Source organism: Elephantulus edwardii, unplaced genomic scaffold (genome assembly GCF_000299155.1).
Source record: "Elephantulus edwardii isolate Elephantulus edwardi_28Jun2011 unplaced genomic scaffold, EleEdw1.0 scaffold00232, whole genome shotgun sequence".
NCBI lineage: Eukaryota > Metazoa > Chordata > Mammalia > Macroscelidea > Macroscelididae > Elephantulus > Elephantulus edwardii.
In genome coordinates, this window is record NW_006399982.1 from 2339473 (window position 1) to 2353071 (window position 13599).

At 40.0% G+C, this 13599-nt stretch overlaps 1 protein-coding gene across 1 annotated transcript in view; it reads right to left on the bottom strand.

Annotated features, from left to right (window-relative positions):
* Nucleotides 1–13599, bottom strand: part of ATP13A4 (ATPase type 13A4) — a 136801-nt gene that overhangs the window by 14460 nt on the left and 108742 nt on the right. Inside the window, exons 19-21 of the mRNA XM_006898540.1 lie at nucleotides 10403–10574; nucleotides 9607–9800; nucleotides 8337–8425 (exon numbers count right to left, since the gene is read on the bottom strand). Of these exons, the coding sequence (XP_006898602.1) occupies nucleotides 8337–8425; nucleotides 9607–9800; nucleotides 10403–10574 (455 nt within the window). The remainder of the gene's footprint in view (nucleotides 1–8336; nucleotides 8426–9606; nucleotides 9801–10402; nucleotides 10575–13599) is intronic.

Consider the following 13599-nt stretch of genomic DNA (forward strand, 5'->3'; position numbering starts at 1 on the left):
ATATGTCAGACGAAGCTTCAGAATCCTTGACTCCAGGGAACACTCTGGCTTCACCCTCTCCAGGACAAACCTGTTTGTTCTCCTAGTAGCCCATGGTATATTCAACACTTCTCCAGCACCACAGCTCAAAGGCATCAATTCTCTTTCTATCATCCCTATTCACTGTCTAACTCTCCGATGCATAGCACGTAATTGCGAAGACAATAGCCTGGATCAGGCACACCTTAGTCTCCAGCCTGATGTCGTTGCTCTTCAGTACTCTGGGGAGGTCCCTCACAGCTGACTTTCCCAATGCAATTCATCTCTTGATTTCCTGGCTCTGTTAACAAGAGTGCTGACTGTGGAACCAAGTAAACTAAAACTGTTAACTATCTCAATCTCTTCACCATCCACACTTATGCTGCCAATTGACCCAGTGGTGAGAATCTTTGAATCAATCCATATTGAAGACTGCAGTCCCTGATCTTCTACAGCAAGTGCTTAAGGTCCTCCTCTGTTTCAGCAAGCAGAGTGTATCATCTGCATAAGGCAGGTTGTTGATGATGCTTCCACCAATCCTGATGCCACATTCCTCCTCGTACAGACAAGAGTCTCAGATGATCTGTTCTGCATACAGATTGAAAATGTATGGAAAAAAAATACATCCCAAACAGACCCCCTTCTTGATTTTGAACCATGCAGTGTCTCCTTTCTCTGTTCTGATGACTGCCTCTTGGTCCAAGTGTAGGTTTCACATAAGCACAATCAAAAGTTCTGGGATTCCCATTCTTCTCAAAGTCAGCCATAGCTTTGTTATGATCCACACAGTCAAAAGCCTTTGCATAATCAAGGAAGAACAGATAGACATTCTTCTGATATTCTTCGCTTTCTGCCAAGATCCATCAAACATAAGCTATAATAGCCCTAGTACCACAACCTCTTCTAAATCCAGCCTGCACATCTGGCAGTTTTCTGTTGACATATTGGTCCAATCATTTTTGGATAATTTTCAGCAGAATCTTGTTTGTATGTGATATTAATGATATTGTTCGATAATTTCCGTACTCTTTTGGGTCACCTTTCTTTGGAATGGTAACAAATATCGATCTTTTCCAGTCGGCCAACTGGCTGTCCTCCAAATTTCTTGGCATAACTTAGGGAGCACATCCAGGACAGTGTCTGTTTGTTGAAATATGTCAGTTGGTATGCTGTCAACTCCTGAAGCCTTGTTTTTTGCCAATTTCTTCAGAGAAACTTGAACTCCAAGTACGGATTATAGTAAAAATTCTTGTTGATACTATGTACCAAGTTGGAATAGACCCATAGCTGACCCTCCAGTAGGTTTTCAGAGGCTCTAAATCACATGGGAAGAGCCTGCCCATCCTTTTCCCACAGAGCGACCGTTAGATTCAAATTGCATACCTTTGCATTGGAAGCACATTTCCTTACCACTAAGCCACCAGAGCTCCCTAATGAAAAATTAGAAACATCCTAAATGTCTTTCAGTATAGGATGCCATATATAAATTATATTATGTACATGCAATGTGATACTACCCTAGTATAAAAAGAACTGTAAAGCTCTATCCATTGGCATGAAATAATTACTGAAATACATTGTTAAACGACTAGAGCAAGGTGCAGGTTTGTGAATGCAGCAGCTGTGCAGAGGATGAACTAGTGCACTGGGCTCGCCGTGAGGCCACACAGCTCAGGTGCCATCCTCAGCCAAGAATTGAGCCTGGCAGAGATTCTATTCAGGTTCAAACCTCTGAGCCACAAGACTCCTCTGATGAGCAATTTTAGCTCAACTTTATTAAACTGGACTGTTGAGTATGCAGCTTGCTTCCTGGCCTCATTCCACAGGGCTTCTGCAGGCTTTTCTCCTCAATAAGCTCCTTGGTAAGCTTTGAAATCTCCGTGTTAGAAAGCTGAATGAATACAGCATTGTTGTTGTTAGGTGTCTTCAAAGGGGATTGAGTCACAGTGAGTGACCTATGTGTAACAAAACAGAACATTGCCCATTCCATGCTTCGTCTTCAAGGCTGCTGGTGTGTTTGCGTTCCCAGTGTTTTGTTGTGGCCCAGGAGGTTTTCACTGGCTGACTTTGGATGGGGATCACTAGGTCTTCCTTCCTGCTCCGCCTTAGTGTGGAAGCTCTGCTGAGTCTCTTCATGATGGGTGACATTGCCGGTATTTGCAACACTGGTGACATAGACTCCAGCACACCCATAACTACAAGTAGGCACATTCAACATATGGGAGAAGATACCTCTGAGAAAAAAAAATATATATTTCTCTACCTATGTATAATCATCTCTGAGAATATGTAAAAGATATTGACGCCATTGCTTGTCTCCAGAGGAAGAAGGGAACATGGATAGAAAAGAGATTTTCATTAGACAACATTATAAACTTTTTCATTTTGAACCATGTGACTATACTCTCTATCTTAAAAAAAATACAAAAAAGGGGAGAAAAAGTCAGCAGTAACTAGGTTACAAAACAGCATGAATCCATTTAAAGTAGTATAAACCTCACAAATCAGCCAATGTGCATTGATAATTTATTAATTTTAAAAGATGAAAGAAGATAGTGAATAATGTTAATCATTTACTTTGGTTGCATATTCTAAGATAAAATGAACATTCTTTTTTTGTAATAATAAGAAAAAGGATTATTTTTTTCAGAATCTTTTGCTGTCATTCTAGTAATATCTTCCCATGGTTTTCCTCCAAATTAAATGTATTCTTTATCTTGTTATGCCAGAAGACTTATGCTCTAGCAGTCTTTCACATAATAAAGGATGTTAAGGACTATAGTTTGCGATATAGATTAAAAGCTCAACATCAAGAAAATGAAGTTTCACAGCACTGGGCCAACTGGAAGCATCATGTTAGATGGAGAAGAGATTGAAATTGTTAACAATTTCAGCTTTCTTGGTTCCACAATCAACATGCTTTGCACTACCAGTCAAGAAATCAAAAGACAAATTGCCTTAAGTAAATCTGCTGTCAGAGAATACGCCATCCCCTTTTCCTTAAGAATCAGGGTGAAGTCTCTCTCAGGGAGGAGTGATAGGGAATGGCAAAGGACACACTGATAAAGGAGATTAGTCAGAACTGGCTTTGACAAGCACTGTGGCAATTGGACAATTAAAACAGACATTCAAGGGGGGGGGGGAAAGAAGAACGAACTGGGGAGGAGGGTAAAGAAAATAGTGCAGCAATGAATGAATGAAAACCCAAAATCTCTGTAAATGTTCATTAAAACTAATAAAATTTAATAATAAAAAAAAGAAAATCTGCTGTCAGGGACCTTTTTAAAGAGTGCTTAAGAGCAAGGATGTCAGTCTAGAGACTAAGGTGTGTCTGATCCAAGCCATGGTCTTTGTAATAACTTCCTATGTATCAGAGAGCTGGACAATGAATGACCAAGGATCACAGAAGAAGAATTGATGTCTTTGAGTTGTGGTGTTGGAGAAGAATCTTTAACATATCATGGACTACCAAGAGAACTAACAGGTCTATCCTAAAGAGGGTGAAATCAAGCTGCTCCTTCAAGGATTTTGAGACTCCATCTCACAAACTTTTGGCATGTAGCCAGGAGAGACCAGTCTTTGGAGAAGGATATCATGCTTGGAAGGGTGGAGGGATAGTGCAGGAGGGAAAGACTCCAGATAAAATGGATTGACACAGAAACTGGGGTAATGAGGATAGGTGTGTCGGAGATACTGAAATTAGCCCAAGGTGGAGCAGAGTTCAGAGCTATTGTGCATGGGGTCTCTATGAGTCATAGGCAACCTGAGGGCACAAAACACAACATTAACCCAGTATGTTTTAACTTCAAGTTCTGTAGGATTAAGAAATCTTAAAAACTGACAGGAAAAATCTATTTCTATGAATAAACCAAAACCAAACCCAATCTCAATGCTATTTTGACATGTAGCGACCCTGTAGAAGAGAACAAAACTGTCCCATATGATTTTGACACTATCGTCTTTATAGAAGGAGACTGCCTTAAAGTTTAGCAGAACAGGAGGCAATAAATGATGGAGAGGATGTGGAGATGTAGGAACTCTCATACACTGTTGGTGGGATTGTAAAATGGTACAATCACCCTGGAAGACAGTTAAGTGTTTCCTAAAAAACTAAACAGAGAAACTCCATATGACCCAGATATTCCACTACTAGGAATATAACCCAAGGAAATTAGGACTGAGACACAAACAGAGATCTGTACACCAATGTTCACAGCAGTATTATTCACTATCAAAAGATCATGGAAACGGTGTAAAGGTCCAACTACAACTGAATGGATTGTGAAATTGTGGTACATCCACACAATGGAATATTATTCAGCACTCAGGAGCAATGATTTCTAAAAAATACTACATAACTGGAGAACAGTATGCCGAGTGAACTAACTTAGTCTCATAGGACAAATACTGCATAAGACCATTATTGTAAAAATAGAAAAATAACTAAAACATGTATAGGGATTCAAGGGGGGGAAAGGTGGGTGCAAAGGGGTGAGAATGGATGGGGTGAAACCACAGGGCTGTGCAGTTTGGTGGGTGAAGGGAGGGGGTGAAGGAAATGAGAAGGATCCAGTGGGGACCTAAAAAGATTGGGTAATGTTGGGGAAGGTGTAATTGTGATTGATTTTATAAAACATAATGCATGGGAATGATTGTATGAAACACTATATGAATGAAGAATAGTGTGAAACACAATGTACTTTGTGAACAAACCAATATAAAATAAAATAATAATGATATAAAAAAGATGTCACATAGAGAGATCTCTGTGGGCCTGGTGGACAGAAAGTTATGCTACCAAGACAAAGGCGGATGATCTTAATCTGAGGCCCTCAGGCCTGGTCTAAATTGTTTTTAGTCAAACACTCTTCTAAATAGCACTACTCTGTCCATTTGCTGTACAGAGGTAACTCATGCTTGCTGTGATGCTAAACACATGGTGGGCAGTGTTTGATGGAGCTCCCCAATTAAAACACGCTTGGAAGCAGGAGTGGCATCCACTTCCAAAATAGCTTGCCTCTGAAAACTCTATGAACTTGGAGAAATGATGAAAATTATACAATTGCTCAGGTCTTTCATTCATAGAGTTGCTATGAGTCATCTATGACTCAGCAGCATTTAACAACAACAACAAAAAAAAGATAAGAAAAAAAGTAGACAGTTTCATCTTCCTTTTGTGGAATGGCAAGTTAGTTTAAAACACTAATAGTTGGGGTTAGCAGATGAACACTTTTACCACTAGGCCATCAGAGCTCCTTTTTCAATTAGTTGTTGTTTTGTGCCGTTAGGCTGACTAGTCGTGACTCTTTGAACAATGAATCTGAACCCTAACCTATCCTGTGCCAGCCTCATCATCTCTAATAAATGCAAGACCACCATTACTGAGTCACTGCATTAATTCATCTCATTGAAGGCCTTCCCTTCCTTTGCTGACCCTCTGCCTTTCCAAGTATTAATAATCGGGATGGGTGTGTCAGAGGCAATTCGATTGGCACAGGATGGAGCAGGGTTTAGGGCTGTTGTACAGTACATAGGGTCGCTATGAGTTGCAAACTACTCGACGGCACATAACAACAACAACACAAGAATTGATCCTTCCCAGCAACATGCCTAAAGTAGGTAAGACCATGTGTAACTATGATTGCCTCCTAGCTGCATCCTAGCTAGCAGCCTAGCTGCACCGTGTCCAAGACATGCTTATTTGTCCTTTTAGCAGTCCATAGGATATTTAGCACTCTACTCAGTGCAAACAATGGAAATTACACTGCCATCCACAGGGATGTGTCTTATCTCCATGCTTTTTCAATCTATATGCAGAACAGATAAGAAAACAAACACATTTCATCCTGGAGAGGGTTAAACCGGGCTGCCCCTTGGAGGCAAGGATTCTGAGACTTCCTTTGATACACTTCGGTCATGTTGTAAGGAGGGGCCAGTCCTTGGAGAAGGATATCATGCTTGGAAGGGTGGAGGTCAGGCGCAGGAGGGGAAGGCCCTCTGGGAGGTGGGTTGATTCAGTGACAGGGGCAATCGGGATTAGTGTGTTGGAGACAATGAGATTGACACACAGAGATTAGAGCTGTTGTACATAGGGTTGCTATGAGTTGCAAGCGACTCGACGGCACATAACAACAACAACATATGCAGAATAGATAATCCAGGAGACTGGGCTCTATGAGGAGAAATGTGGAATCAGGATTCAAGGAAGACTCATCAACAATCTGCATTACACAGATGACAGAACCCTGCTTGCTGAAACTGAGGAGGATCTTAAGCACTTGCTGCAGAAGGTCAAGGACTCCAGCCTTCAGTATGGATTGAAGCTCAACATCCAGAAAACAAAGATTCTCACCACTGGGCCGATGGGTGGCATCATGATAGATGGTGAAGAGAATGAGATTGTTAACAGCTTTAGTTTGCTTGGTTTCACAATCAACACTCTTGGTACCAGCAGCCAGGAAATTAAAAGACATATTGAATTGGGAAAGTCTGCTGTCACAGAACTCTATAAAGTACTAAAGAAGCAAAGATGTCAGTCTGGAGACTAAAGTGTGCCTGATGCAGGCCATAGTCGTTGCAATTGCTTGCTATGCATCAGAAAGCTGGACAATGACTAGGGATGATCGGAGAATTGATGCCTTAGAACTGGTGCTGGAGAAGAGTATTGAATAGACCATGGACTGCTAGGAGAGCACACAAGTTCATCCTAGAGAGGGTGAGCCCAGGCTGCTCCTTGGAGGCAAGGATTCTGAAGTTTCATCTGACATACTTTGGACATGTTGCAAGGCAGGACCAGTTCTTGGGGAAGTATGTCATGCTTAGGAAGGTGGAGTGACAGCGCAAGAGAGGAAGACCCTCAATGAGATGGATTGATTCAGTGACTGGGGTAATGGAGGTAGGTGTGTCAGAGACAATAAGATTGGCACAGGTTAGAGCAGGGTTTAAGGCTATTGTACATGGGATCATTGTGAGTCACAGGTGACTCAAAGGCACATAGCAACAACAAAAACCACCACTATAGTAAAGCAAATGCAAAAATAAATCCTAGATTTTATTTTGCATGCCAAAAGCAATCATGAGTTCTTCAAGGTTCATATGTACTATTCATTGTAAGTGTACATTTACGTTTTGAATAATGACCAGTTATTTGCCATCATGTGCCATCTACCATGCAAGATGCTGGCAACAAAGGAATAAGATGTGACGGAGAACCTCACTAAACTTGTTTTTGAGATGGAGAAGCAAAGGAGTATGTACAGCACTGAGTTTTTATGAGTCTTTCATATTTTTCTCTGTTCTCTTTAAATGTATAAAGGACATTTAACCAGGAACCACTTATCATCAATCATATTCAACTCATGGCAGCACTATGTATGTCAAACCATGAACTATGCTCCTTTGGATTTTCACTGATTGCAGTCTTTTGAAGTGCATCTCCAAACAATTCTTTTGAGGTGCTCTATGTAAATTAGATTTTTCTAGAGTTTTCAATTAACAGCTAAGCAGATGAACCATCTGCAACACCAGGGGGATTCCAAAGGATATTTAGTAGTGTTTCCAAAGGAGGATGGATTTGAGAATCACAATATATGTTTTCTGCTTGTCTGAGTATATAATTATTTTGCATCTTACAGAATTTAAATGCTGTCTACATATTATAAAATATGAAAAAAGTCCTTGAGCAAAGAACAACTCTTTGTAAGTCAAGTTTGCAAACATCAAATCTGAATATATGAAAACCATATTTTTAACCAGGCAAACAAAAATATAAATATAGATTTGAGAATTAACAGAAACATTATTTTTAAAGCCTCAAAACATGCATTTGAGAGGGAAATTCTCTCACATTTGAAAGAAAAACTATACGACACATTTTTGTGTCTTACAGGGATCTTTTCAAAGAAAAATGTTAAATGCTTTTGAAATAATGTCTCCAGCCTAGAGAAGTCAAAATTAGACTGAATTATATTTCCTTACCACCTTAAGTAAAAGTTATGGATAAAAGCAGAATGCTTTTAAATTTTGCCATCCCAAATGAATAATTGGTGTCAAGAATGCACATCAAGGGGAGCTCTGGTGACCTAGTGGCAAGGAGCTGCAACTACAATCACAGAGGTGAACGGTTCGAATCCACCAGATGCTCTGCCGGGGAAGGAGGGACAATCTCCTCCTGTACCAGTCAGATCTGATTTGACGGTACACTCACACAAAAATAATAAAAAAAAAAGAATGCACATCAGTTGTGATTGTGACCCGCTTTCTGAAGCTAGAGTGTTAAATAACTGTAAAGCATCATTATGTCCATAGAGAATACTCACATCCAAACACCTGTATAATTCTGGAATATTGGCAAAGAGAATGAACAGACACACACCCAGTTGTATGATCAACACAAGGACAAATACATCTGAGGAGACAAGAACACAACTATCATTTTAAAAATCAGAGTACAAGATGTCACATCAATTGACAGGCATAGTCTAGATTAACACTGCTTAAATTCACTTGAATTCTACTTCCAAACACAGTATAATAGATGGAAAATATTCATTTCTATGCATTGAGTCTCACCTCCACAATTTCTATGCATATCCTTGAGATAAGTGGAAATTTTCATATACATGTTATAAGTTTCAATAATAAAACAAAAAAATTTTGGTAACATTCAAGAAATAGGTTGTCAAAATATGCATTGAAGGCATGCAAATATCTGAATCTCTTTAATGCAAGTGAGCTGCCTTAAATCATTCTCTGGGAGAAAAAATGGGAGAAGGCTATAAATAAATAATTTGTAAACGGCAAATTATGTAGGGGTAAGCATTAGGCTACTTTCTCAACCCAAGATAGAGGAAGAAAATTCAATTTATCTTAAAAAAAGATGTTTGTTTGTTTGTTTTATGGTGATTATTGACGCTTCAACATGTGCTTCTGAAGTTTGCCAGATAGAGGCGTAGTTATGGTATGCAAACAAATGCCTCATAGCCCAACCAAGTCATTTATTCCTCCACCAACTATAATCCTCACCCTAGAATGCACAGGAGATGGAAGGTACTTTGGCCAAAGGTTACATTATGTCTGTGGTAAAAGTCACATTCTGAAAACAGTGGCTCTTTCCACATCTCTTCTATGATTTGACAAATAGAGAAATAAAATGAGTCTTCCTAATCTGGAATATTTACATAAAGAGTAACAAAGAGGAAACTTGACAATGGGCATTGGTGGAGGGCAAAGTGCTGATAAATTCTATAAAGCTTTGCAGGAAGAAGCAACAGACCTAGAGAAGGAGCCCTGGCGACAGGAAGCCTACTAGCATAGTGCATTGCATGACTCACTACTAATTGAAAAGTTGGTGGTTTGAACCTACCAGGGGAAAGATGAGGCAATCTCCTCTTAGAAAAATGTACAGCCTTTCAACCCTTAAGTAGATGGAATTAACTCAATGGTAATGGGCTTGGTTTTAGGAGGTTTGCAGTGATGGTTGGGAAACACCAGAGAAGAGTAGACTCTAGCTGTTCCCTGAGGGACCTGGGGAAGTCTGCTCTGCTCTCTGACAATCTCTCACCTCCCATCCAGCATGAATCTACTCACAGTTTTTATAGATGGGCTGCCTAAATGGTTTTCCTTTGGAGAATACAAGAGCCACAATGATGCAGTTGATTGTTCCCAAGAACCATATAGTGGTGTTCTCAATACTTGGGTAGGTACCATTACTTTCCATTTTTCCTGGAGCAGTTGGGGAAATGGTTAACTTTGAGATGCTTTCATTTTTGACAGGGCAGGCACTAAAAAGGAAACCAAAGAATCAAATGAAATGAGAGAACCAGCCGTTACACCATGCCAGACCGTGTCCAGAGAAGGCATTCAGTGGTGGGAAAGAACTTACAGAAAATAAGGAGGAAAAGAAATCAGCACTTGTAAGTCAACGTTTTGGGATGGATAGATGGAAGGATGGGCAGATGGACGGACGGATGCACTCTTTCAATCACATATCAAACACATTGTTATGTACCTAGTAAAGCTATCTGAGAAGGAAAGATATAAGACATAATTTTAGCCTCAAATGGCTTAAGTTCTCTGATAATGTATAAGTAGAATGTCTAATAGAGACAGTTTTTAAAGTGGAAGAAAAAAGTATTTAATAATTCCATTGTGGGTATCAAGTTTAAACTGAGGCTGTTCAGGTAACTCTAATGTATAAATAATTATAGGTAATTATCACTCAAACTAGGCAAAGATAAGTACAAATTAATGATCCTAGAAGATGAAAAAGTCATTGTAAATGTGTCCAAGGGACTTAGGAACCATTTGCTTTCCCTTCTATAGAACAGGTGAGGTTTAAGAGAGATTAGGCTGTGAGAAAGTGGAGTTGGGCTTATGCTCATACCTGACCATCTCTGTGGAATACCACGGCTGCTTCTGCACCAGGACGAAGCCCACAATGTGCATGACCAGGCTGAAGAGGATGTTAAGGATCACAGAGAGCAGCAGAGGTGGGGAGACGAGCCGACCTGCAGGTCTGAAAGGCACCAGCTTGGGGTAAGCACCATTCAGACTCACTACGAGAGAAATGACAGTCTTATTCACGGGAAGGAAATGATCTCCATTCTTCATCAAAAAGATAGTGTAGCTTTTGAGACAACAAGGTCTAAGAATTCAAACTCAAATTATATGTTGTTATTGTCTACTGCTGAGTCAGAACCGACGCATAGCTGACCCTCCAGTGGATTTTTAGAGAGAGTTAATCGCATGAGAGGAGATTGCACATCCTTCTCCTGCAGAGCAGCTGGTGGATGTGAATCACTTCCCTCAAGTTATATGAGGAATTCTTAAATGATAAAGAACAATAATGAGGTATCACTGTTTTACCTCCCCAAAGAGAACAACTATTCAACTATAGATGGGAAGTGATGAGAGGTACATTGTGGGAATACATGTTGATGCAAATCTTATTCAAGGCAATTTGACAATAGATATGAAGAGACAGTAAAATGTTCATGCTTCTGATAGTTATAATCAGAGATGTGGAAAGATGTTCATTGTAATATTATTTACCATTCAAATTGGCAAATTTACCAGTTACCATTACATCAATTCTGACTCATGGTGACCCCATGTGTTACACAGTAGAACCTCTCCATGGGGTTTTCATAATTGTGACTTTTAGAAATTAGATTATCAAATCTTCCTTCTGTGCAACACTAGGAGGGTTCAAAGCATCAGTCTTTCAATTAGAAACCCAGTGGTTAAATATCTGTATTACTATAACTTTAAATCTATCTAAATAGTATATATAGTACATGATATATAATGTACATATAAACTCAAATTTGTCCATTTAAACTCATAGTGACCCTACAGAACAGAGGACAATGGCCTCATAAGCTTCCAAATCAGTGATCCGTATAGAATCAGACTACCACACCTTTCTTTTCTCCTGTGGCTGGCAGATTCAAACTAGCAAACTTCAAGTTAGTAGTCAATTGTTTAACCACTGTACCATTAGAGTAGTGATCTCTCATGCTCTCTCTCTCTCTCTCTCTCTCTCTCTCTCTCTCATTTCCCGCTCACTCCCTCCCTCTCCTTCTGTTGTTGTTGTTGAGTGCTGTTGAGTTTAGTATGATTCAGAGCAACCCTATGAACCACAAATCTGAACCCTGTCTATCCTGTGCCAACCTCACCATCTCTGACACACTCAAGCCCATTGCCACAGATACTGTCTCAATCCACCTGGTTGAAAGTTTTCTTCTCCTTTCCTATCTTTCCACCTTTCCAAGCATGATGTCACTATCTAAATAATTTCTCCTAGCAATATGCTTAATGTATGTGGGATGAAGATTTATCATCTTTGCACCCTGGCTGCATCTTCTCCAATACATATCTGTTTGTTCCTTAGGCAGTCTATGGTATATTCAATACTCTTCTCCAAGACCACAGTTCAAAGGCCTCAATTCTTCTGTTGTCCTTATTCATTGTTCAGCCCTCAGATGCATGGCAAGTGACTGAAAATACCATGGCCTGAATCAGGTGCTCCTTAGTCCTCAAACTGACATACAATTCTCAATAGTTCTCAATAATTTGGAGAGCTCCATGACTATAGACTTTCCCAGTACCATATGTCTCCTGATCTCCTGACTGCTGGTACCAATGGAATTGATTGTGGATCCAATGAAGATGAAGCTGTTGACAGGTTCAATCTTTTCTCCATCTATCATGATGTTGCCTATCAATCAAGTGGTGAAAATTTTTGTTTTCTTGATGTTGAGATGCAATCCATATTGGAGACTGCAGTGCTTAACCTTCTGAAGCAAGTGATTCGAGTCCTCCTCACTTTTAGCAAGGCAGGTACGTCTTCCACATAATGAAGGTTATTAATGTGTCTTCCTCCAAACCTGATACAACATTCTTCTTCATAGAGCCCAGCTTCTCAAATAATTTGCTCACCATATAGCTAGAATAGGTATGGCGAGCTAATAGAACCCTGATGCACACCTTTCTTAATTTTAAACATGTCATGGATTTGAAGAACTTGCTGCAGAGAGTGAAGACTATAGTCTTCAATATAAATTGAAGTTCAACATCAAGAAGACAAAGAGTCACACCACTGGGACAATTGGTAGCACCATGATGGATGGAGAAGAGATTAGGGTTGTTAACAATTACAACTTGCTCTGCTCCACAATCAACACTCTTGACACCAGCAGTCAGGAAATCAAAGGACAAATTGCACTGGGAAAATCTGCTGTCAGGGACCACTCCAGAGTACTGAAATTCAATAATGTTAGTGTAGAGACTAACGCACGCCTAATCTAGCCCATGGTCTTCGCAATTACTCGCTATGCATCAGTGAGCTGGACAATGACCAAGGGTGACAGAAGAAGAATCAATGCCTTCGAGTTGTGGTGCTGGAGTCAAGTCTTCAACATATACCACAGACTGCCAAGAAAACAAATAGGCCTGTCTTCAAAACGGTGAAACTAACTTCCTCCTTGGAAGCTAGGATTTTACAGCTCCATCTCACAAACTTTGGGCATGTAACCAGGAGGGACCAATCCTTTGAGAAGGATATCATGCTCCAAAAGGTGGAGGAACAGCACAAGAGAGGAAGACCCTAATGAGATGGATTGATATGGTAACTGGGATAATGGGGGTTGGAGTGTCGGAATCAGTGAGAATGACTTAGGACAGGGCAGGTTTAAGAGCTGCTATACACATAGGGGCTCTATGGGTTGCAGGGTAACTCAATGACACATAACAACAACAGTGTATCCTTTCTCTGTTTGCACAATAGTCTTTTTGTCTAGGTATAGGTTTTGCACAATTAAGTGTTCTGGGATTCTTATTCTCATAATTAATGAATCATAATTCTTTATGATCTACTTAATCAAATGCCTTTGCAGAGTCAATAAAGCACAAATAGACATTCTTCTGATGTTCCTTGCTCCTCTCTGCCACAATCCATCTGACACCAGCAATGACATACTTGGTGTCACAACATTTTTAAATCTTATTTGACAATCTAGCAGTTCTCCCCTCCTCTCTCTCTCTCTCTCTCTCTCTCTCTCTCTCTCTCTCTATATATAT